Source organism: Salmo trutta, chromosome 35, assembly GCF_901001165.1.
Source record: "Salmo trutta chromosome 35, fSalTru1.1, whole genome shotgun sequence".
Lineage (NCBI taxonomy): Eukaryota > Metazoa > Chordata > Actinopteri > Salmoniformes > Salmonidae > Salmo > Salmo trutta.
In genome coordinates, this window is record NC_042991.1 from 21,206,502 (window position 1) to 21,227,701 (window position 21,200).

Sequence of the window (21,200 nt, forward strand, 5' to 3'; positions counted from 1 at the left end):
CGAGAAAATGAACAACTATGGAATAATTGTAGACTTTCATTTGGGCTCCAGAGTGGTGCATCTGGGTGCTAGAGGTGTCATTACAGGCCCCGGTTAGATCCCAGGCTGTATCACAACCGGTCATGATTGCACATAGTCGGGTAGGGCGGCGCACAATTGGCCCAGCGTTGTCTGGGTTAGGGTTTGGTCGGGGTAGGCCTTCATTGTAAATAGGAATTTGTTCTTAACTAGTTAAATTAAATAAAAATAAATAAATAAAATTGACTTCTCAAACCCGAAGCCCAGGCCTGGTCTGTTTGGTCTATATCACAAGCGTTCCCGGAAAGCTTGCGATGTTGCGCCTCTGGGTTTAGAAACTCTGTGGCCAAATCAGAGACGGAAGAGAAAGCAAGACACAACACACAGTTTCTTTCTGGTACAATGAAGGTCAATGAATTAAGTACACTAGACCCAGCTGCTATTGCATTGGTGTCTATGGGAGTGCCACCCCGTTTCAACTGTTCTGCCTATGGAACCCTGACCTGTTCACCGGACGTGCTACCTGTCCCAGACCTGCTGTTTTCAACTCTCTAGAGACAGCAGGAGCGATAGAGATACTCTCAATGATCGGCTATGAAAAGCCAACTGACATTTACTCTTGAGGTGCTGACTTGTTGCACCCTCGACAACTGTGATTATTATTATTTGACCATGCTGGTCATTTATGAACATTTGAACATCTTGGCCATGTTCCGTTATAATCTCCACCCGGCACAGCCAGAAGAGGACTGGCCACCACTCATAGCCTGGTTCCTCTCTAGGTTTCTTCCTAGGTTTTGGCCTTTCTAGGGAGTTTTTCCAAGCCACCATGCTTCTACACCTGCATTGCTTGCTGTTTGGGGTTTTAGGCTGGGTTTCTGTACAGCAGTTTCAGATATCAGCTGATGTAAGAAGGGCTTTATAAATACATTTGATTTGATTTGATTTAAGCATGGTAAACGACCATCTTTGGCAAACTAGCTCAATATTGCGCCTGTCAGAACCGCTGTGTAGCTAGATTACAAAATACTATGCACAATTTAACTTTAAGCATCAAGTAAAGTATATGATCGGAAAACCGTTAGCTCCTTTATTGAGGTATCCAAGTAGTACAGATTGGCTAAGATTAGGAAACATTGTTTATAGCTTGCTTCAGTTTAGCTAATTACCAACCTGTAGCTGGTGTTGACAGTTTTGAGCTTTTGTACAGAGAAATTGCTCGGTCATGCACTTCATTTGTGGAAACCCTAGCCGTTGTGGGTGCTCTGTGTACAGCCAGCAAAGGTGCGGGACTGCTACAGCTTGGTCAGGGTGCATTTCCTTCCTCGACTGACGCAAAGCATGCGCCTTAGCCACCGTTTTGGTGAATGGGGTGTCATTTATGGTAAGGTACAGTGTCAGTGACACAGCCAAGGCCATCTCTGAGACTCCCGGAGTGGATACAATGGTGCTTGTGGCTAACTTCAGTCAGAGCGACACAGGTTGCAAGCCTGTCGAAGACGCCTTGAGGGGCCAAAAATATAGGCTTTCTGGTCAACTGTGTGAGTGACTGCTTTGGCAACTCACCAAACTTGACTGGCCTGCCTGAAGACCAGTTGTGGGACGTACTCAACACACATTGCTGCCACCACACTGATGACACGCCTGGTTCTACTTGGCATGGTAGAGAGGAGACGGGGAGCAGTGGTGAACATCTCTTCTGGGGCATGTTATAGACCCTCTCCAAGCAAAGCTGTTCTCTCACGTTCTACGGTCAGATACTACTCACACACACCCTGATTATCCTTAATATGCATGTTGTTAAATGCATTGTGATCTTGTCATCCTACTTATTTGTTGTAATAAATGCTTGTGATTCATTTCTTTTTTTCTCTGGCTTACCTTGATAACTTTTTCTGTGCTCTGTATCATGAATATGGTCATCAGGGAGTCTTTGTGCAAAGTCTGGTACCTTTCGAAGTGGCGCCCCATGGAGCATCAGCAGGTGGCTCGCTAGTACCAGAGTCAGATGTTTATGCCTGTCATGCCATTTCCACCCTGGGCATCTCACACAGGACCACAGGCTATTGTCCCCATAAACTGCTGGTACACAGATCAGTGCTGATTCAAATTGGGTTTGGAAGGGGTGACAGATAGACATTCAGTAGTCAATAGTCCATTTTAAACTCTAGGCTAACCATGACCCTTGTTTGTGTTATCTTTTCTAGTTTGGACTTGTGCAGTCAATGCCAGAATGGATTTGGGTTTTTCGCTCATCTATGCTCACAATCTCATGCTTTAAGGTCTCCTTCACACAGAAAACTGAACTCCAGTCACTGAACTCATGACAACAAAGTTATGCCTAGCTAATACAGGCATCAAACAGATGATATTACACTAGTGAGTGAATGAGTGTGTGTAATAATTGTATCTTAAAAATCTATATTTATTCAGAGAATGTAATACTAAATAATCTCCAGGAGTGTAGCTCCCAAATTATTATATTTGAAATGTACAGAAATGTGAGGTGATGGAGATCTTTTTTTGCAGTGATTTGAGATGTTTATTTGAGGAACTGTGGTCTTTGAGGTGTTTAACTGGCGTTCCTATGTAAAGCCAGTTGTTTTGACAGCAATTTACAGTATACTTGAGAATACATTTTGATATGAGTTATTTTTTATTTACTGATGGTGCTGGGATTCTAATTATTGGTGATATGATTGCAGATATAAGTTGTGTGCTTGTGAATGACTTTCCATCTGGTTTATGCTTGGTGAATATGCATATGTTATGCATAGCACAATACAAAATGTAGCTCAATAAAGATAATCCTTACTAAATAATTATTTGTTGATGTACTTTATGAGGATTTCATTTTTGAACAAAAATCTGTTTTTATCAACAAAGACAAGATAGTTTAGTAAATCATTTACACTTAGAAGAACCAACACTGTTGACATATTCTTTCGGAAAAATTAGGTCAGACATTGTTTGTAATCTTCACAATAACATGTGAAGAAAAGTCTGCTGTTAAAAACAAAACAATTGATGGAACAATTAGAAAGTAACTATTGACAAAGAAATTACAACATGTCTAACCATTAGACACATAAAATGCATGTTGTGTATGAAAATCAATACTTGATCTATAGACAATTAAATCTTGTTGCGGGTTGGCAGTGTCTCTGACTTCTAAATCATTTGTCAAACTTAATTTCTTGAATATTGACATACCCTGCCTCTATGTTTGGTATAGCTGTACACGAGATGTCATAGGAACCTAAATGATCACTTTAAGGTTTCATCTTGGGCCGCAACACTACCACAAGTCATTGAATGGTGTCATGCCTAAGATGTGGGATATGTAGTCTTTGTTGTAGTTTGGATGTGTGCCTCCTCCATAAGAGGGGAAGGTTGAGAAGGTTCTCGTCTTCACCCTGACATCACCATCCTGAGAGACTGAGCTCGGACCTTTCTTCAGGCTTGTCCCTTGGTACGTTGAAAAAGCAAACAATTCACTTATGATAATTACATGATCAAATACCAGATTTGTGAAAATTGCATTCATGACATTAGAAAGTGAAATTTAATGGTTAATTGCCTCTGGTTAGTTGTTGGTATTAGACAATAATAATGCATAGACCGTGAGGTTAATCAAATGAGCTTTACATTAGAGAAATATCACCTGCTTTGTACGGATGGATGGGATTGCTGACGTTGACAAAAAGTAATGGCAGATAATTATAACACTATGTGACCATACCAGTTTACCAATAGACTATGCATACAGCCTTGATGAAAAGTAGACTACTATCTGCAGTGGGAGGTTGTTCCTAAAGAAAACTTTGATAGGCAAAGATTTAATTTTGAGTATGTATTCAATAAATGTTCCTGAATGAAATAGTGGCACAGCAAACTGACTGTAATGAAAAGGTAGGAAAATAATCTTCTTCTTGTGCCTAAAACAATCAATGTTTAGGGATTGAACAAGGTCAGGTCCTTGGTTCCCACCAGATTGGAAAGGTCTGTTATTGGAATGGCTATTGATATCTGGGCCTCATGGGCCTTCAAGTATCAATGTACTCACTAGCCCAAATGAACAGATAAAGAGGGTCCTTGACTGGGCGCTCATTGGTACATTTCAATTAGTACATATTAATTAATGCTGTTATGAGATCTATTCATTCTCTAAAACTTTGCTTAAAAAATGTAATATCTTACACAGTTCTTGTCATAACTGATAATCCCCCAGGTGATAAATATATACCGTTGAAGTCGGAAGTTTACATACACTTAGGTAGGAGTCATTAAAACTCATTTTTCAACCACTCCACAACTTTCTTGTTAACAAACTATAGTTTTGGCAAGTCGGTTAGGACATCTACTTTGTGCATGACACAAGTACTTTTTCCAACAATTGTTTACAGACAGATTATTTCACTTATAATTCACCATATCACAATTCCAGTGGGTCAGAAGTTAACATACACTGAGTTGACTGTGCCTTTAAACAGCTTGGAAAATTCCAGAAAATGATGTCATGGCTTTAGAAGCTTCTGATAGGCTAATTGACATCATTTGAGTCAATTGGAGGTGTACCTGTGGATGTATTTCAAGGCCTACCTTCAAACTCAGTGCCTCTTTGCTTGACATCATGGGAAAATCAAAAGAAATCAGCCAAGACTTCAGAAAAAAATTGTAGACCTCCACAAGTCTGGATCATCCTTGGGAGCAATTTCCAAATGCCTGAAGGTACCACGTTCATTTGTACAAACAACAGCATCATGTTGTGGGGCTGCTTTTCTGCAGGAGGGATGTGTGGATATATTGAAGCAACATCTCCAGACATCATTCAGGAAGTTAAAGCTTGGTCTCAAATGGGTCTTCCAAATGGACAATGACACCAAGCATACTTCCAAAGTTGTGGCAAAATGGCTTAAGGACAACAAAGTCAAGGTATTGCAGTGACCATCACAAAGCCCTGACCTCAATCCTATAGAAAATGTGTGGGCAGAACTGAAAAAGCGTGCGCGAGCAAGAAGGCCTACAAACCTGACTTAGTTGCACCAGCTCTGTCAGGAGGAATGGGCCAAAATTCACCCAACTTATTGTGGGAAGTTTGTGGAAGGCTACCTGAAACATTTGACCTAAGTTAAACAATTTAAAGCAATGCTACCAAATACTAATTGAGTGTATGTAAACTTCTGACCCACTGGGAATGTGATGAAAGAAATAAAAGCTGAAATAAATCATTCTGTCTACTATTATTCTGACATTTCACATTCTTAAAATAAAGTGGTGATCCTAACTGACCTAAGACAGGGAATTTTTACTAGGATTAAATGTCAGGAATTGTGAAAAACTGAGTTTAAATGTATTTGGCTAAGGTGTATGTAAACTTCCAACTTCAACTGTATATATATTATTTTTTCACAGTAAACTGTCCAACTGGACTATCGAAATGGGTGAATGTGTCACGGTTGTCGTCTGGAATGGAGGACCAAAACGCAGCAGGAATGTGGATGCTCATCTTGTATATTTATTTAAATAACAAGAACACCAAAAAACAACACAACAAAACGAACTCACGAACAACGAAACAGTCTTGTCAGGCACACTCAGCAAAACAAGAAACAATCTCCCACAAACACTAAACCAAACAATTACCCATATATAGGACTCTCAGTCAGAGGCAACGAGAAAGCACCTGCCTCCAATTGAGAGTCCAACCCCCCCATTAACCTAAACATAGAAATATACCAACACAGAAAGAACATAGAAGTACAAAACATAGAACATAAACCAAAACCCGGAAATAATAAATCAAATGCCCTACTAAATAAACCACCACCCCGAACCACATAAAACAAATACCCTCTGCCACGTCCTGACCAAACTACAATAACAAATAACCCTTATACTGGTCAGGACGTGACAGTACCCCCCCCTAAAGGTGCAGACCCCGGATGCACCTCATAAATAAACCAACAAATAAAAAATATAATAATAATCCCCCTAAACTAAAGGGAGGGAAGGGAGGGTGGCTGCCGTCACCGACGGCACTTGTGCTACACCCCCCCTCCCCAACCCACCTATACAGGTGGTGGTTCAGGCTCCGGCCTACTGTCCTCCAGAATGCAGACAGACTTAATCCGTTTCGGGCCGTAGGCAGACTCCCCTCGTTCCGGATCATAGGCAGACCTCTTCCACTCCACACTGTAGGCAGACTTATTTGATACACCGTTACTCATATTTAGTTCTGGATTGTCAATAGACTTACTCAGTTCCGGGTTGCTGCTAGACTCCTTTGGTTCCGGGTCATAGGCAGACTCACCCGGTTCCGGGTCACAGGCAGACCCCTTCGGTTCCGGGTCACAGGCAGACCCCCTCGGTTCCAGCGCGGTGGGCCGCTCTGGCAGATCCGGCGCGGCGGGCCGCTCTGGCAGATCCGGGCAGGCGGGCCGCTCTGGCAGATCCGGGCAGGCGGGCCGCTCTGGCAGATCCGGGCAGGCGGGCGGCTCTGGCGGCTCCTGACTGGCGGGCGGCTCTGGCGGCTCCTGACTGGCGGGCGGCTCTGGCGGCTCCTGACTGGCGGGCGGCTCTGGCGGCTCCTGACTGGCGGGCGTCTCTGGCGGCTCCTGACTGGCGGGCGTCTCTGGCGGCTCCTGACTGGCGGGCGGCTGACGCACTAGATGCCTGATGCGTGGTGCTGGTACTGTAGGTATCAGCCTGGGAACACGCACCTCAGGGCTAGTGCGGGGAGCGGGAACAGGACGAGTTGGACTGGGTTGACGCACTGGAAGCCTGGTGCGTGGTGCTGGTACTGGACGTGCCAGACTGGGGACACGCACCTCAGGGCTAGTGCGGGGAGCGGGGAGCGGGAACAGAACGAGTCGGACTGAGCTGACGCACTGGAAGCCTGGTGCGTGGTGCTGGTACTGGACGTGCCAGACTGGGGTTTCGCACTTCCGGGTCCGCACGAGAGACAGGAACTGGAAACACCGGGCCATGGAGGCGCACAGGCGATCTTGACCTCACCTCCTGCACAACCCGTCCTGGCTGGATGGAACTAGTAGCCCTGTACGAGCACGGTGCTAGTACAGGGCGAACTGGGCTGTGCAGGGGCCTGATGGTTGCCGTGCGTAGAGCGGGAGTAGGGTAGCCTGGTCCTAGGAGGCGTACCGGCGACAAGACGCGCTGCGCAGGCATCCTCCTACCAGGCTGGATGCCCACTCTAGCACGGCATCTGTGAGGGGCTGGAATAACTCGCACTGGACTGTGCGTGTGTATGGGCGAGATTGTGCGCACTTCAGCAAAACACGGCGCCCTCCACTCCATACGTTCCTCCATATGAACACGGGTAGCTGGCTTATGGCTCACCCTTGGCCCAGCCAAACTACCCGTGTGCCCCCCCAACAAAAAATTATTGGGGGTGCCTCTCGTGCTTCAACGCCAGTCGTGTTTCTCGGTAGCGTTCCCGGTCCTTACCAGCTTTCGCCATTCCTCCCTCTCTCTTTCCACCTGTCCCCATGGAAGGCGATCCTTTCCAGCCTGGATCTACTCCCAAGTGTAGGAGCCTTTTCCCCCCAAGATCTCCTCCCAGGTCCATTTCTCACCATAGTCCAACTCAAATTCCCTTTGCTCCTCAAAGTCCACCTGTTGCTCCATCCTCCGCTGCTTGGTCCGTTTGTGGTGGGAGATTCTGTCACGGTTGTCATCTGGAATGGAGGACCAAAATGCAGCAGGAATGTGGATGCTCATCTTGTATATTTATTTAAATAACAAGAACACCAAAAAACAACAAAACAAAACAAACTCACGAACAACGAAACGAACTCAGCAAAACAAGAAACAATCTCCCACAAACACTAAACCAAACAATTACCCATATATAGAACTCTCAATCAGAGGCAACGAGAAAGCACCTGCCTCCAATTTAGAGTCCAACCCCCCATTAACCTAAACATAGAAATATACCAACACAGAAAGAACATAGAAGTACAAAACATAGAACATAAACCAAAACCCGGAAATAATAAATCAAACGCCCTACTAAATAAACCACCACCCCGAACCACATAAAACAAATACCCTCTGCCACGTCCTGACCAAACTACAATAACAAATAACCCTTATACTGGTCAGGACGTGACAGAATGGGACTTGCTGGGCTGGCTGCTGGACAAAGTGTGAGATGAATAAACAAGTACAGTATGAGAAGGCCAGTAACTTCCTGAAGAAGGGCTACGCAGTCCCCAAGTACAGCAACGTCAATGAGATGATTAACCTGCATGGCCTTCTGTTACATAGTGCACCTATTGGTGAAGATCCTGTTGGAGCTGGGCTTCTTTGTGGGTCAATACCACCTGTATGGATTCACCCTCCAGCCTCGCTTTGTCTGCAGCCGCTTCCCCTGCCCTCATCAGGTGGACTGCTTTCTGTCTAGACCCACAGAGAAGAGACTGTCTTCATCTGGTTCATGTTCATCGAGCTCTTCTACTTGTTGGTCAAAGAGTGTGGACAGGAGGCAGGACTACACGGTGACCCATGGTCACCCCTGTCCTGGAGAGAAAGGCCTTTAAGAACAGGGACCAGATGATCCAGAACTGTGTCAATCTGGAGTTGGAGCTGCATTGGAGGAAGCTGGGCAGTGGGGTGACGAAAAGTGTGGCTTCTGAGGACAACACTGCTAATATGGAGGAGGTCTATATTTGACCTGGCAGCTTCTGTACACATTCCTTTTTCACACAACCTGCATGTATGTTGACCCAATAAGTCTGGTGCCAGGCAAAAACCATATGTATAAAATTACCTTACTTGTGTGCCTGACTTGTCTATTTCTCATAAAAGTTAACTGCATTTTTTTTTTTTTTTTTATCAAATAGAGGATGTCTTTGAGCTTGTGCCACAGATAAATAATATAAATGTGTATATTTCTTTGGGATTTGTATCATTGGTTGTGCCATTGCTTGTAAGAGTTGATGTAATGTAATTCATATATCACCATAATCTTGATTTAATAAATGACTCTTTTATAAGGAATCTATTCTGGCTGGTATCATTGTGTTTGGTTTGATTCCTCTTTTGTTATTATAAATGAGCCTCAGAATGTCTGCCTCCATGATGCCTATTTCATGAACAACTCTGAGCTCTGTGTTATTAATTCAATGCAATATAAAAACATTTATGTAGATGTGTTCCTGTTCAATCTGTTGTTGGTATCTATCTGTCAATCATTACGCGGAACCTTCCAGTCAGTCCCAAGGGTTAACTTTAAAATCCCATTTGTCGATGATGACTGTGACTGTGAACCTGCAGATGGGTTACGCAATCCTTACCACCAGCCCTAAAATCTCAAGGTTCAACTTATGTTAACATCAGTTGGCTACAGTCTCCATAGGGTCAGGACAAGGTAAGAGGCAACATTTTCTTTTTAAATTTAACAAAAAATGAACAGAACAGCAGTTCAATTTGTAATACTTTTTTATATAAGGATTCCACTGTAAATATTGTCTTTGGAGTTTACTGAATAACAGGGATAATCATCAAATGTTTAAATATAATTGATTCCAAAGTTATACCAACATTTTATCTCAGAATGATTACATTTACATTTAATACTATACATTTACTATCAAATAGACTGTCAATCAGTGGTTTCTCTACATTTGACCAACTGCTTACATTTGATTTATTTTTGGTTTTAATAATTTTTGGATACACACGGAATTAGAAGACAATGTTTTGTAACAATCATTTTCTTATTAAAGGTACATTAAAGCGATTGAAGGGATACCAGTTTTAGGCACTTGGCTTGAGGCTATTGTGTGCGTTTCCCAATAGTCAGATTAATGATTAAGGCCGAAAACTGAGTGAATAACATTGAAAACCTGACTCATTGATAAGATGGCCCTTGTGACTGAGCCCCTCGTGTCCATTCAAATTCATAGACAGTAACTTGTTTCATGTCTTCTTCTTTGCTCTAGAAAGCCATTGAACATCAGCATACATGGGGGACTGGGGTTTTCTTTCCAAGTTACTGGACAAGGTGCAGTCTCACTCAACAGTCATCGGAAAGATATGGATGAGTGTCCTGTTCCTGTTCAGAATCATGGTCTTGGGTGCCGGAGCGGAGAGCGTGTGGGGCGATGAACAGTCTGGTTTCATATGCAATACGCAACAACCTGGTTGTGAGAATGTGTGCTACGACCATATCTTCCCCATCTCACACATCCGCTTCTGGGTCATGCAGATCATCTTCGTCTCCACCCCAACTCTTCTATATCTGGGCCATGCCATGCATGTCATCAGCCAGGAGAACAAACTGAGAGCCATACTGCAGAGCCAAGTTGACAATGGCACATTGAAGAAGCCCAAATACAGCAACGAAGCAGGGAAGATCAAAATTAAGGGGAATTTGCTGGGCAGTTACATGACCCAGCTGTTCTTTAAGATCATTATAGAGATCACTTTCATCGTGGGTCAGTACTACCTGTATGGGTTTATCATGGTCCCCATGTTCCCCTGCTCAAGATCTCCCTGCCCCTTCACTGTCGAATGCTACATGTCCCGTCCTACAGAGAAGACCATCTTCATCATCTTCATGCTGGTGGTGGCCTGTGTGTCTCTGGCTCTGAACGTGATTGAGGTGTTCTATCTGCTTTGTACAAGATTAAGATGTGGTGGCTCCAAAGGACATAGTTATCACACTACCTCAACAGCGAAGCCAGCCACCCTCCCGCCTCCTGGGTGGTCTGGTCACGTAGATACTGAAATGGACGCCCTGAGACAGAACAAGATGAATCTGGAGTTTGAGAGTGGCCAGAGTTTAGGGGGTAGTCTGGATAGAGCTAAGGAAGAGAAACATTTGCTGGCTAACAACCACTAAAACACTTGAAAGTTAATTTGCCTTGAATGTATCTTAATCTTTTGTATTGTTGAAAATCTGAAGACCTGTTTTGTCTTCTTATTTTTATTTGTTTTAGGCACAGTGCACTAGTAGTGTGTATTAAGTTTCTAAAATTGTCCTTAAGTTATGGCAACCACCAGCTGGGGTCTTGAACTGACTTGACACTTGAATGCCTACAGTTGACTTGACACTTGAATGCCTACAGTTGAGATATTTTCTGTCATGTGATACAATAAATGTGTCAAGATATACAAGTGTATTAAAAAAAAGAATAATCAAAATATAGTGCCAAAGTTAGTAGTGTTTTATTTGTATCAATGGTGCCTGAATGAAAATGAGAGACTGAAAACCCATCAATAAAATCACTGAAACATAACAAAATAACACACCTTAGGAAAACGTTGATTAACTTAGGACACCATTTATGGAAATATGTCTATCAAATTAACATCACAGAACATAAGACATCTGGTCTCCAAACGCTCAAAATAAAGGGGCTTGTAAATAAACTCTCCTTTTTTTTACCAGAACTTTGTCAAACTACCAATCCAGACAAAGGTTCTAGAAGTGAGAGTATGAAAATATCTATTTGAAAATAAGGAGCGCCCCATCCTCCAACCCCTCACAATAAAGAGGCATGGAAGAGTGGTATGTCCTCCAACCCCTCACAATAAAGAGGCATGGAAGAGTGGTATGTCTCCCAACCCCTCACAATAAAGAGGCATGGAAGAGTGGTATGTCTCCCAACCCCTCACAATAAAGAGGCATGGAAGAGTGGTATGTCTCCCAACCCCTCACAATAAAGAGGCATGGAAGAGTGGTATGTCTCCCAACCCCTCACAATAAAGAGGCATAGAAGAGTGGTATGTCTCCCAACCCCTCACAATAAAGAGGCATGGAAGAGTGGTATGTCTCCCAACCCCTCACAATAAAGAGGCATGGAAGAGTGGTATGTCTCCCAACCCCTCACAATAAAGAGGCATGGAAGAGTGGTATGTCTCCCAACCCCTCACAATAAAGAGGCATAGAAGAGTGGTATGTCTCCCAACCCCTCACAATAAAGAGGCATGGAAGAGTGGTATGTCTCCCAACCCCTCACAATAAAGAGGCATGGAAGAGTGGTATGTGTCCCAACCCCTCACAATAAAGAGGCATGGAAGAGTGGTATGTCTCCCAACCCCTCACAATAAAGAGGCATGGAAGAGTGGTATGTCTCCCAACCCCTCACAATAACGAGGCATAGAAGAGTGGTATGTCTCCCAACCCCTCACAATAAAGAGGCATGGAAGAGTGGTATGTCTCCCAAGCCCTCACAATAAAGAGGCATAGAAGAGTGGTATGTCTCCCAACCCCTCACAATAAAGAGGCATGGAAGAGTGGTATGTCTCCCAACCCCTCACAATAAAGAGGCTTACAGGTATAATATAACAAAAATATCCTTATAGTTTTGCCAGAACTGGATTAACTATAGTACCAACCCAGGCACATATTCTGAGAGAGTATATTGTATAAAAAAAATGTATTTCAGATTTCATGACCTCATATGACCTTCTACCTACCTGGACCACCCACATTTTCAATTAGAAATCCTTAGCACAGAACATAGTTTAGACTACAATGCTCTTTCATGGTTATTACTAATTCAATTGGAAATACTGATACATAATTAACTTTATCATTGTGTTGCCAATTATTAACCTTAACAATCACCACAGGTACAGCCAAATTCTAAACAGCAGACTTCTCATTTCAAGATGTCATGCACAACGTGCCACCTTGCACAACAATCAAATTGTGCAACTTCAAGGTAGACGGTTGTAGGCCACTACGTAGAATTTGATCATTTGTCTCTTCTGCTGGTGGCTGTTGTGTTCTGTCCAGAAACTGTCTCTTTAAAGGTAAAGCATTTTTTTTGCTTATCTTTCTACTTCTTTTTTATGTTGCCTATAATTATGAATAATTGTATTGTTTTCATCTAACATGAATAGACATAAAAATGAAAATCTAATATCATCAAAACCAAAATGATTTATTGATAAGCTCAAACCATTCTAAGATGGACAACCAAAGTGAAACATAACCTACAAATTATTATCTGAAACAAGTGTACTAGTTTTTATTTAAATATTGATTTTGTGGTATTTGGGACATTTTACTTTGATAGCCTCGTGCCGTCTGTGTCCATTACTTGAAGCAAGTAAATCATTGATGCAGACTTAACACACAGACCACCTATACTGGTATACTGACCTCATAAGAGCCCCGTGAGGCTTACAGCATGGAAACAAATATCACATTTACTCACTCTCCCAATGTTTTTGGGCATATCATTAAACTAAATGAATATAATTTGTAACAAAATGTTATCACATCGAAATAGAATACATACTGTATGTATAAATAAGTGATATACACTGAGTGGACAAAACATTAGGGACACCTGCTCTTCCCATGACATAGACTGACCAGGTGAATCCAGGTGAAAGCTATGATCCCTTATTGACGTCACTTGTTAAATGCACTTCAATCAGTGTAGATGAAGGGGAGGAGACAGGTTAAAGAAGGGTTTTTAAGCCTTGACCGTTCAGAGAATTAATGGAAAAACAAAAGATGTAAGTGCCTTTGAATTGGGCATAGTAGTAGGTGCCAGGCTCACCAGTTTTAGTGTGTCAAGAAATGCAGTGCAGCTGGGTTTTTCACATTCAAAAGTTTCCCGTGTGTATCAAGAAGGGTCCACCACCCAAAGGACATCCAGCCAACTTGACACAACTGTGGGAAGCATTGGAGTCAACATGGGCCAGCATTCCTGTGGAATGCTTTTGACACCTTGTAGAGTCCATGCCCCAATGAATTGAGGCTGTTCTAAGGGCGAAAGGGGGTGCAACTCAATATTAGGAAGGTGTTCCTAATGTTTTGTACACTCAGTGTATTTTGCTCCCGAAATACTGAATTCCAATGTTAGATGCTGAAAGATGACACATTAGATTTTGACTAACAAAAAACATAATCTGGTTGATAACAGACAGCATGGGACATCTCTCCTGTTATGCGATATGTTTTATAGTTCACTTGGCTCTAGAAAATAGCCTTACTATCCCATACACAGCTTGTGTTCTTATCTCCACAACACAGACTGTTCTCTGTTGAGCTATTTACTGTGTGTGATTCTGCTTTAGTCATTTGATATTTAGTCATTTCATTTTATCATAGATTTTTCATCATTTATCAGAATGTTGCAAATATTGTCAGTCAACTTATACATTTGTTTTCCCAAACATCAGCATCACATTTATCGTTCCTATGTTCGTATTTCTCTCCAAACAGAACAATCCGCAAACATGGGAGAGTGGGGATTCCTGTCATCACTGCTGGACAAGGTGCAGTCACACTCCACGGTCGTCGGTAAAGTTTGGATGACTGTCCTGTTTATCTTTAGGATCATGGTCCTGGGTGCCGGGGCAGAGAAGGTGTGGAGCGATGAGCAGTCTAGTATGATCTGCAATACCAAACAGCCCGGCTGTAAGAACGTGTGCTACGACCACGCCTTCCCCATCTCCCACATCCGCTTCTGGGTCCTTCAGATTATCTTCGTCTCCACCCCAACGTTAGTGTATCTGGGACATGTCATGCACGTCATCCACAAGGAAAACAAACTGAGGCAATGGCTAAGTCAGGCAGGAAATGAAATGGGGAAAATGCCTAAGTATTCTGATGAGAAGGGTCATGTCAAAATCAAAGGTGACTTGCTGGCCAGTTACATGGTCAATATCTTCTTCAGGATTTTACTGGAGATATCATTTATAGTGGGTCAGTATTACTTGTATGGGTTTATTCTGGACCCCAAGATTGAATGCAGCAGAGCTCCCTGTCCGTTCACTGTAGAATGCTTCATGTCACGACCAACAGAGAAGACCATCTTCATCATCTTCATGCTGGTGGTTGCCTGTGCATCTCTGCTGCTGAATGTGGTGGAGATATTCTATCTGATCTGCTCCAAGTGTGGTTCTGGCTCAAGACGACGAGCCAAAGCAGTTCCAGCCATTGCAATCCACAGCTGTCTGGATGGAGGCAGTATGATGCAAAACGAGAAGATGAGTCTTCATGCAACTGGTCACAGCACAGCCTGAAGTCACTGATCACCAATCAACTATTGTTAACACTATTGACATTTCTGTTGATATACAGAGGAAGAATGCCACTGAAACTGTCAGCCCTACAATAATGCAGGGTCTTAAAGGCCCAGTAAAGTCAAAAACGTGATTTGCCTGTGTTTTATATGTATTTTCACACTATGAGGTTTGACTAATGTAGTGAACTTGTGAGAATGATGATAATGCCCTTTCAGTGGAAGAGCTGTTTGAAATGGCTGCCTGAAATTGGAGTTTGGATGAAGTGTTGACCTTCCACAGTGACATCACCATGCGGTAATTAGTTAAATAGACCAATAAGAAAGAGAGTTCCAAACGTTGCTGACAATAACAGCTAATTTTCAGTTTTCCCCTCCCTACTCAGACCACGCCCAGACAGACCTAGCAAAATTATTGCTTGAGAAATTGCTCTTTGCTAAGAAGTTATTTTTGTTTCTTTTTGACTATTTACATTGAAAACAATCACAGTAAGGTACTTCATTGAAATAATTTGATATTGAGATAAAAAACAGCTGCATTGGACCTTTAAGATTATTGTTAGGCTTGGCTTGATTCCGTAAGTTTATTTATTTTAATTTTACCATTATTTAACTAGGCAAGTCAGTTAAGAACAAATTCTTATTTTCAATGCTGGCCTAGGAACAGTTGATGACAAGTAAGGGTTAATACAATACAGTAGGTGTAGCAGGACTGATGCTTTGAGCTTTGCTTCATTGTCTTTTATTTGTTCATGATGTGCACTAGGAGCAACCTAATTTTCAGCAGTCTTGTTGTCACTCCTCAGTGAGCTAGTCACCGCAGGGTCTTTCTCTAATGAGGTGTGAACCTTGATATAATGTGATTCATCATACAATGTTTTGGTTATTGAACCCACGCTGTCCTAAAGTGACACAAAAAATTGTTTCAGAAAATATTTGTAACTTCATCATGTGAATATGTCAATTTGATTTTGTAATTGATTTATGTTTTTGTAAAAAAATGAAATGTGAGCGTTGACTTGAGTGTATTTTATGTTATAAGATGAGGAAAGACGAGAAATAATATACACAGGGGACTGGTGAGATGTTTTTTCTCTATATGTACATCATATATAAAAAAGCAAATTGTGCAGCAAAACAGGACTTTGATGTGTACTGTATATTATATCAGTGATTTAATAAGACGTATACACAGCATAGTCTTCATGGGTCAAGAGGTCAAACAAACTTCTCATGGTTATTGACCATAACAAATATGTGTGCAATGAGGCTGTCCACTTGGCACACACTGGTTGAATCAACATTGTTTCCACGTCATTTCAATTAAATTACGTTGAATTGATGTCTGTGCCCAGTGGCTGTAGTCTACACACTGTATGTATATCTGCAGGAATGTACAATAATATTGAGTCAATTATGGTTGAATTGTAGGAGATGCAATTATAAGTACTTCATCAGTTAGATTTCGATGAGGTGACATTTTCAAAAGTTAATCATCTATGTACCAATCAGTGGAAGTTTGCTTTTGCTACATCATGAAAAAATGTGTAAGTCTACAGCTGCATATGTGAAGAGAAATTATGTAACATTATAAAACTCAGTGAACTCAAATTTGATGCTTGATATATATGACTGCATGGATCCAGACAAGCTAATCTGTGTATGCAACAAATAAACTTTGATTTGGTTTGTTGTATTTGTTGAAAAGGCACGTCCTTATCAAATTCACAGCACTATTTCATGATTCATATCCCAAACAAAAAACGCACAAAAAGAACCAATTCGGTTGTCAGTAGTAGCCTATGCATCTAGTCTCCTCTAGTATTCGTCAGACATCAGAGATATTTTAGTCACAACTCAGCAATGTCTTAGAACATCCCAGTTTTTACTGCATATTAAACATATAGGCAGTACATTCAATCAATTGTACACAACAGAGTCAGAGAGCAGCGGTAAAAACAACAACGTATTGTATTCGGGATTTCTTGTTATAATTGTGAGGTCAATGGCTCTCGTCATACTGTACACAAGAAAATAAATTAAGCTAGACAGTGATTCAACTGAATATTCAGCAGAATGACTCTTTATCAAACTGCTTGTGTTTATCATGGAGTGCATACCTCTCAGCTGCAGGAGGTTGTCTGTTACACCCCTGCCTAACCTTTGATCCAATCAGGTGGAACATCTCCACCACATTGAGCAGCAGAGACACACAGGCCATCACCAGCATGAAGATGATAAAGATAGTCTTCTCAGTGGGCCGCGATATGAAGCACTCTACATGGTCTCCCTTACATGGGTATCCACTGCATTTAATCTTATTGGGCAATACAAAGCCATACAGGTAATACTGGCCCACTATGAATCCAACCTCAAATAGAATCTTAAAAAGCACATTGGACATGTAACTGACAAGCAAGGTCCCCTTTATGTGAACTTTGCCCTTGTCGTCAGTGTATTTGGGCACTTTCACGATTCCATTCTTTCCTTTTGATTGTTGTCTTCTCAGTTTGTTCTCCTTGTGGATGACGTGCATGACGTGTGCCAGGTAAACCAGAGTTGGGACGGAGACGAAGATGATCTGAAGGACCCAGAAGCGGATGTGGGAGATGGGGAAAGCCCGGTCGTAGCACAGATTCTTACAACCTGGTGACAGTGTGTTGCAGACCAGACGTGATTGCTCATCCCCCCATACTTTTTCTATCCCTGCCACCAGAACCAGCAGTCTGAACACAAACAGGACTGTCAGCCAAACCTTCCCGACAACTGTAGAGTGGGATTGTACTTTGTCCAACAGGGAAGCAAGAAAGGACCAGTCCCCCATTTTTCAGGTGTGGCTAAATGTTCAAAGAAAGACAGGATAATAGGAGATAAAACATGATTAGTGTTGTTAGTACTGTATCTACTACATATGAATCTTAGTTTGATCGCTCTGTTGTTGCTGAGAACTTTTCTGCACCGAAGGATATGCAGATAAGCTTTGTGATTTACATAAATCCACTGACACACGGTGCAGTAACTAACCACGCTAACACACGGTTATATTAACAGAGCTTTTCATGTAGCCTACTTTTGGACAGCTAATAGCCTAACCACTGATCAAGCAACATTATGGACTAAATGTTAAAATCCTTTTGCTGCAGGATTGTTTTGCTGTGAAAACATAGATCAAATTAAGATCATACATCTGTATACTCTATGAAGATACAGCAGTCAGCCAATGTTCTATGTAACACGTTTTGCTGCAGCGTAAACTAAATTACATGGTAGTTTGCTGAAATGTTGAGTATATAAAGCAGCTTTCTTACCTCAGAGGTGAGCACAATCTCCTCACACCAGTTCTTCTCTACTGTGGGGAATTCTCTCTTAATGAATTGAACTCTCCCCTCTTATAGTTTGACATCAGTTTGAATCATCAGGTCAACCCCATCCAGCCCCATACTCTCTGACAACTTGCACGTCGTTCATTCCTCTTTACAAATGTTTAAACCAAGGAAGGCAGAAACTCATGACTGCTCCCCCCCCCAAATATGTCATCATTGGTCAGTCACCACCCAATGCATCATCCTTGTGAAGCAATCAAATGACTGTAAATCCAAAAGGTCATGGTGGATTCAGGGATGTTATCAAACACGATCCATGGCATGTGGTCCCTACCTAGAGGGGTAGGCTACTATTCATATCTATGTTTGTGTTGATATCTCCTTTGAGACTTTCCAAACATGCCTTACTTTAACAGATGAGTTTGCTCATGGAGAATCTCAGCTGTGTACAATCATTTAAAGTACTGACACAAAAATCCATTAAGAAACTGTCAGGAGGTCTATGTGTAGCTGGTGTATAGGAGTCAGGTGCAGGACAGTAGATAAGAGTAAATAAACGTATTTTACTCAACATATAATAAATGCAATACAAAAACAGAGCCCACAATAACGGACCTACCTACATAGAAACAATCACTCACAAACAAACATGGGGGAACAGAGGGTTAAATAATGAACAGGTAATTGGGGGATTGAAACCAGGTGTGTAAGACAAACACAAAACAAATGGAAAATGGAAAATGAAAAGTTGATCGGCGATGGCTAGAAAGCCGGTGACGTCGACCGCCGAACGCCGCCCGAACAAGGAGAGGGCCTGACTTCGGCGGAAGTCGTGACAGAAACAAACTCTCTGTAGAAAATACAGTCAGAGAGGGTTGAATGACTCTGCAAAATGTGTTTGTGATAGTTCACATGTTTAGATTGGGAGTTCAAGCACATCTTTTTTTGTGTTGACATTAACATGAGGAAGGGGTGGGATGTCAAAAGGTCAACCCGCTTTAGAGGAAGAGAGAGATTAAGTGAAATTATGAAATTGTTGCATGGAAGTCTGATTGGTGTAAAAGTGTTACTACAAGCACGTAGTATAACTGTGAGTCAGGCTGACCAAACCCATCAGGTTTATAAGAAGGGGCTACTCTTTGAGTATTTCAATATCCTAATTCCATGTTCACGAACGCTATTCCTTGCCTCTGCCTTATTGATGAAAAAAAAAATCTGATCTGAGCAACATAACAAGTGAGTAAATCTGTTTATTTTTGTACAAACTGAAGATAATATCTTATGGATATATAGAAATAAATAGTGTTTCATTTTGAAATAGTGCTGTGAAGCCAATTTACTTTCCAGTCTTTTCACAGCTCACTACTATCAAAGGCAATTCATTATCTCAGTATGTTGTCACTTTCTCTAAAATGGTATTCATGGATGAAATTTGACCTATGTTTTCCACAGAGATAATAATCAGTGGCAATGGGGGACTGGTCATATCTTTCCAAGTTATTGGACAAGGTGCAGTCCCACTCAACGGCCATCGGAAAGACGTGGATGAGTGTCCTGTTTATCTTCAGGATCCTGGTTCTGGGTGCAGCAGCAGATAGCGTGTGGGGAGACGAACAGTCGGATTTCTACTGCAACAACAAAGAACCTGGGTGTGAGAATGTGTGCTATGACTGGGCCTTCCCCATCTCTCACATCCGTTTCTGGGTCATGCAGATCATCTTTGTCTCCACCCCAACTCTTCTATATCTGGGCCATGCCATGCATGTCATCCAACAGGAGGATAAGATGAGGGAGGCACTACAGAGCCAGGTTGACAATGGCATGTTGAAGAAGCCCAAATACACAGATGACCGGGGGAAAATCAAAATCAAGGGAATTCTGCTACGTAGCTACATGACCCAGTTGTTCTTTAAGATAGTGTTGGAGCTCGCTTTTATTGTGGGACAGTACTACTTATATGGGTTTGTCATGAAACCCATGTTCCTCTGTCAACAACAGCCCTGTTCCAGACTGGGTGCTGAGTGCTTCATGTCCCGTCCCACAGAGAAGACCATCTTTATCATCTTCATGCTGGTGGTGGGCTGTGTGTCCCTGCTTTTGAATGTGATCGAGGTGTTTTATTTGATTTGCACCAGAGTAAAATGTGGAACCAAGAAACAATACCCACTGCGTATCATCTCAGCTGAGAACCCAGTCACGCTGTACAGTCCTGCATCAGAATGGCATGGTAACCTGGATGGACATGAAGATTGCTCATCCCTTCACAACATCCAAAGAGAAGCTGAACTAATGGAGGAAAAGAAAAACACTCCTTAGGTTTGCAATAGATTTCATGTGATGATATTCGGACGTGAATTGATGTAATCACTTCCAGTAAATTAGGGAAACAAATCATTCCAGAGTGTATTGAGTTTTGTTTGTCAAATAGACTACCTTGTTACTGAATGTTGTAAATATTACAGTTTGTTTCTATGCTGACACTGCGATGACTAATGTTTTGTAGGATATGCATATCTCTGTTCAAAATAAAAGTACTGGAAAAGGAAACGTGAAACGTTTCTCACGGCCGCGCATTCCCAGGGCTTACACTAGATGGCAGCATAAACTTGGGGATTGAAGTCACATTTTACCAGCACCAGTGGTCAGACTTTGTTCCGCAGAATAGGCTATAGTCTTAACTAAATGTCTATCTCTATGTTTATAAACACATGCAACACAAGTTACCTTTCATGTCAAAGTTTCATATTATAAGCGCATCGTTAGGCGTCTTGATGAGTTATTCTCATCATGATTGTTTGACACTTTTTGTCTGTCATTACAACTAACAAGAAAAGGTGACTGTCAA

The 21,200-nt window shown here is 42.0% G+C and overlaps 4 protein-coding genes and 2 pseudogenes across 4 annotated transcripts; 5 read left to right on the forward strand and 1 right to left on the reverse strand.

Moving 5' to 3' along the window:
* Window positions 1-420: 420 nt before the first annotated feature.
* Window positions 421-2,840, forward strand: LOC115174400 (inactive hydroxysteroid dehydrogenase-like protein 1; annotated as a pseudogene).
* A 5,351-nt stretch (window positions 2,841-8,191) lies between these two features.
* Window positions 8,192-8,952, forward strand: LOC115174401 (gap junction Cx32.7 protein-like; annotated as a pseudogene).
* Window positions 8,953-9,309: 357 nt separating this feature from the next.
* LOC115174848 (gap junction Cx32.2 protein) lies at window positions 9,310-11,191 on the forward strand. Its single transcript, XM_029733789.1, has 2 exons — window positions 9,310-9,409; window positions 9,984-11,191. Exon 2 carries the CDS (start codon window positions 10,007-10,009, stop codon window positions 10,883-10,885), a length of 879 nt encoding a protein of 292 aa, XP_029589649.1. The 5' UTR covers window positions 9,310-9,409; window positions 9,984-10,006; the 3' UTR covers window positions 10,886-11,191.
* A 1,543-nt stretch (window positions 11,192-12,734) lies between these two features.
* On the forward strand, window positions 12,735-15,533 carry gja12.1 (gap junction protein, alpha 12.1). The gene is made up of 2 exons (XM_029733790.1): window positions 12,735-12,804; window positions 14,231-15,533. The coding sequence occupies exon 2, from the start codon at window positions 14,245-14,247 to the stop codon at window positions 15,031-15,033; it is 789 nt and encodes a 262-aa protein (XP_029589650.1). The 5' UTR covers window positions 12,735-12,804; window positions 14,231-14,244; the 3' UTR covers window positions 15,034-15,533.
* A 1,363-nt stretch (window positions 15,534-16,896) lies between these two features.
* LOC115174850 (gap junction Cx32.2 protein-like) lies at window positions 16,897-18,481 on the reverse strand. The gene is made up of 2 exons (XM_029733791.1): window positions 18,341-18,481; window positions 16,897-17,869 (listed from the first exon to the last, which is right to left on the reverse strand). Exon 2 carries the CDS (start codon window positions 17,854-17,856, stop codon window positions 17,101-17,103), a length of 756 nt encoding a protein of 251 aa, XP_029589651.1. The 5' UTR covers window positions 17,857-17,869; window positions 18,341-18,481; the 3' UTR covers window positions 16,897-17,100.
* A 1,025-nt stretch (window positions 18,482-19,506) lies between these two features.
* LOC115174362 (gap junction Cx32.2 protein-like) lies at window positions 19,507-20,897 on the forward strand. The gene is made up of 2 exons (XM_029732890.1): window positions 19,507-19,591; window positions 19,808-20,897. The coding sequence occupies exon 2, from the start codon at window positions 19,826-19,828 to the stop codon at window positions 20,669-20,671; it is 846 nt and encodes a 281-aa protein (XP_029588750.1). The 5' UTR covers window positions 19,507-19,591; window positions 19,808-19,825; the 3' UTR covers window positions 20,672-20,897.
* The last annotated feature ends 303 nt before the right edge of the window (window positions 20,898-21,200 follow it).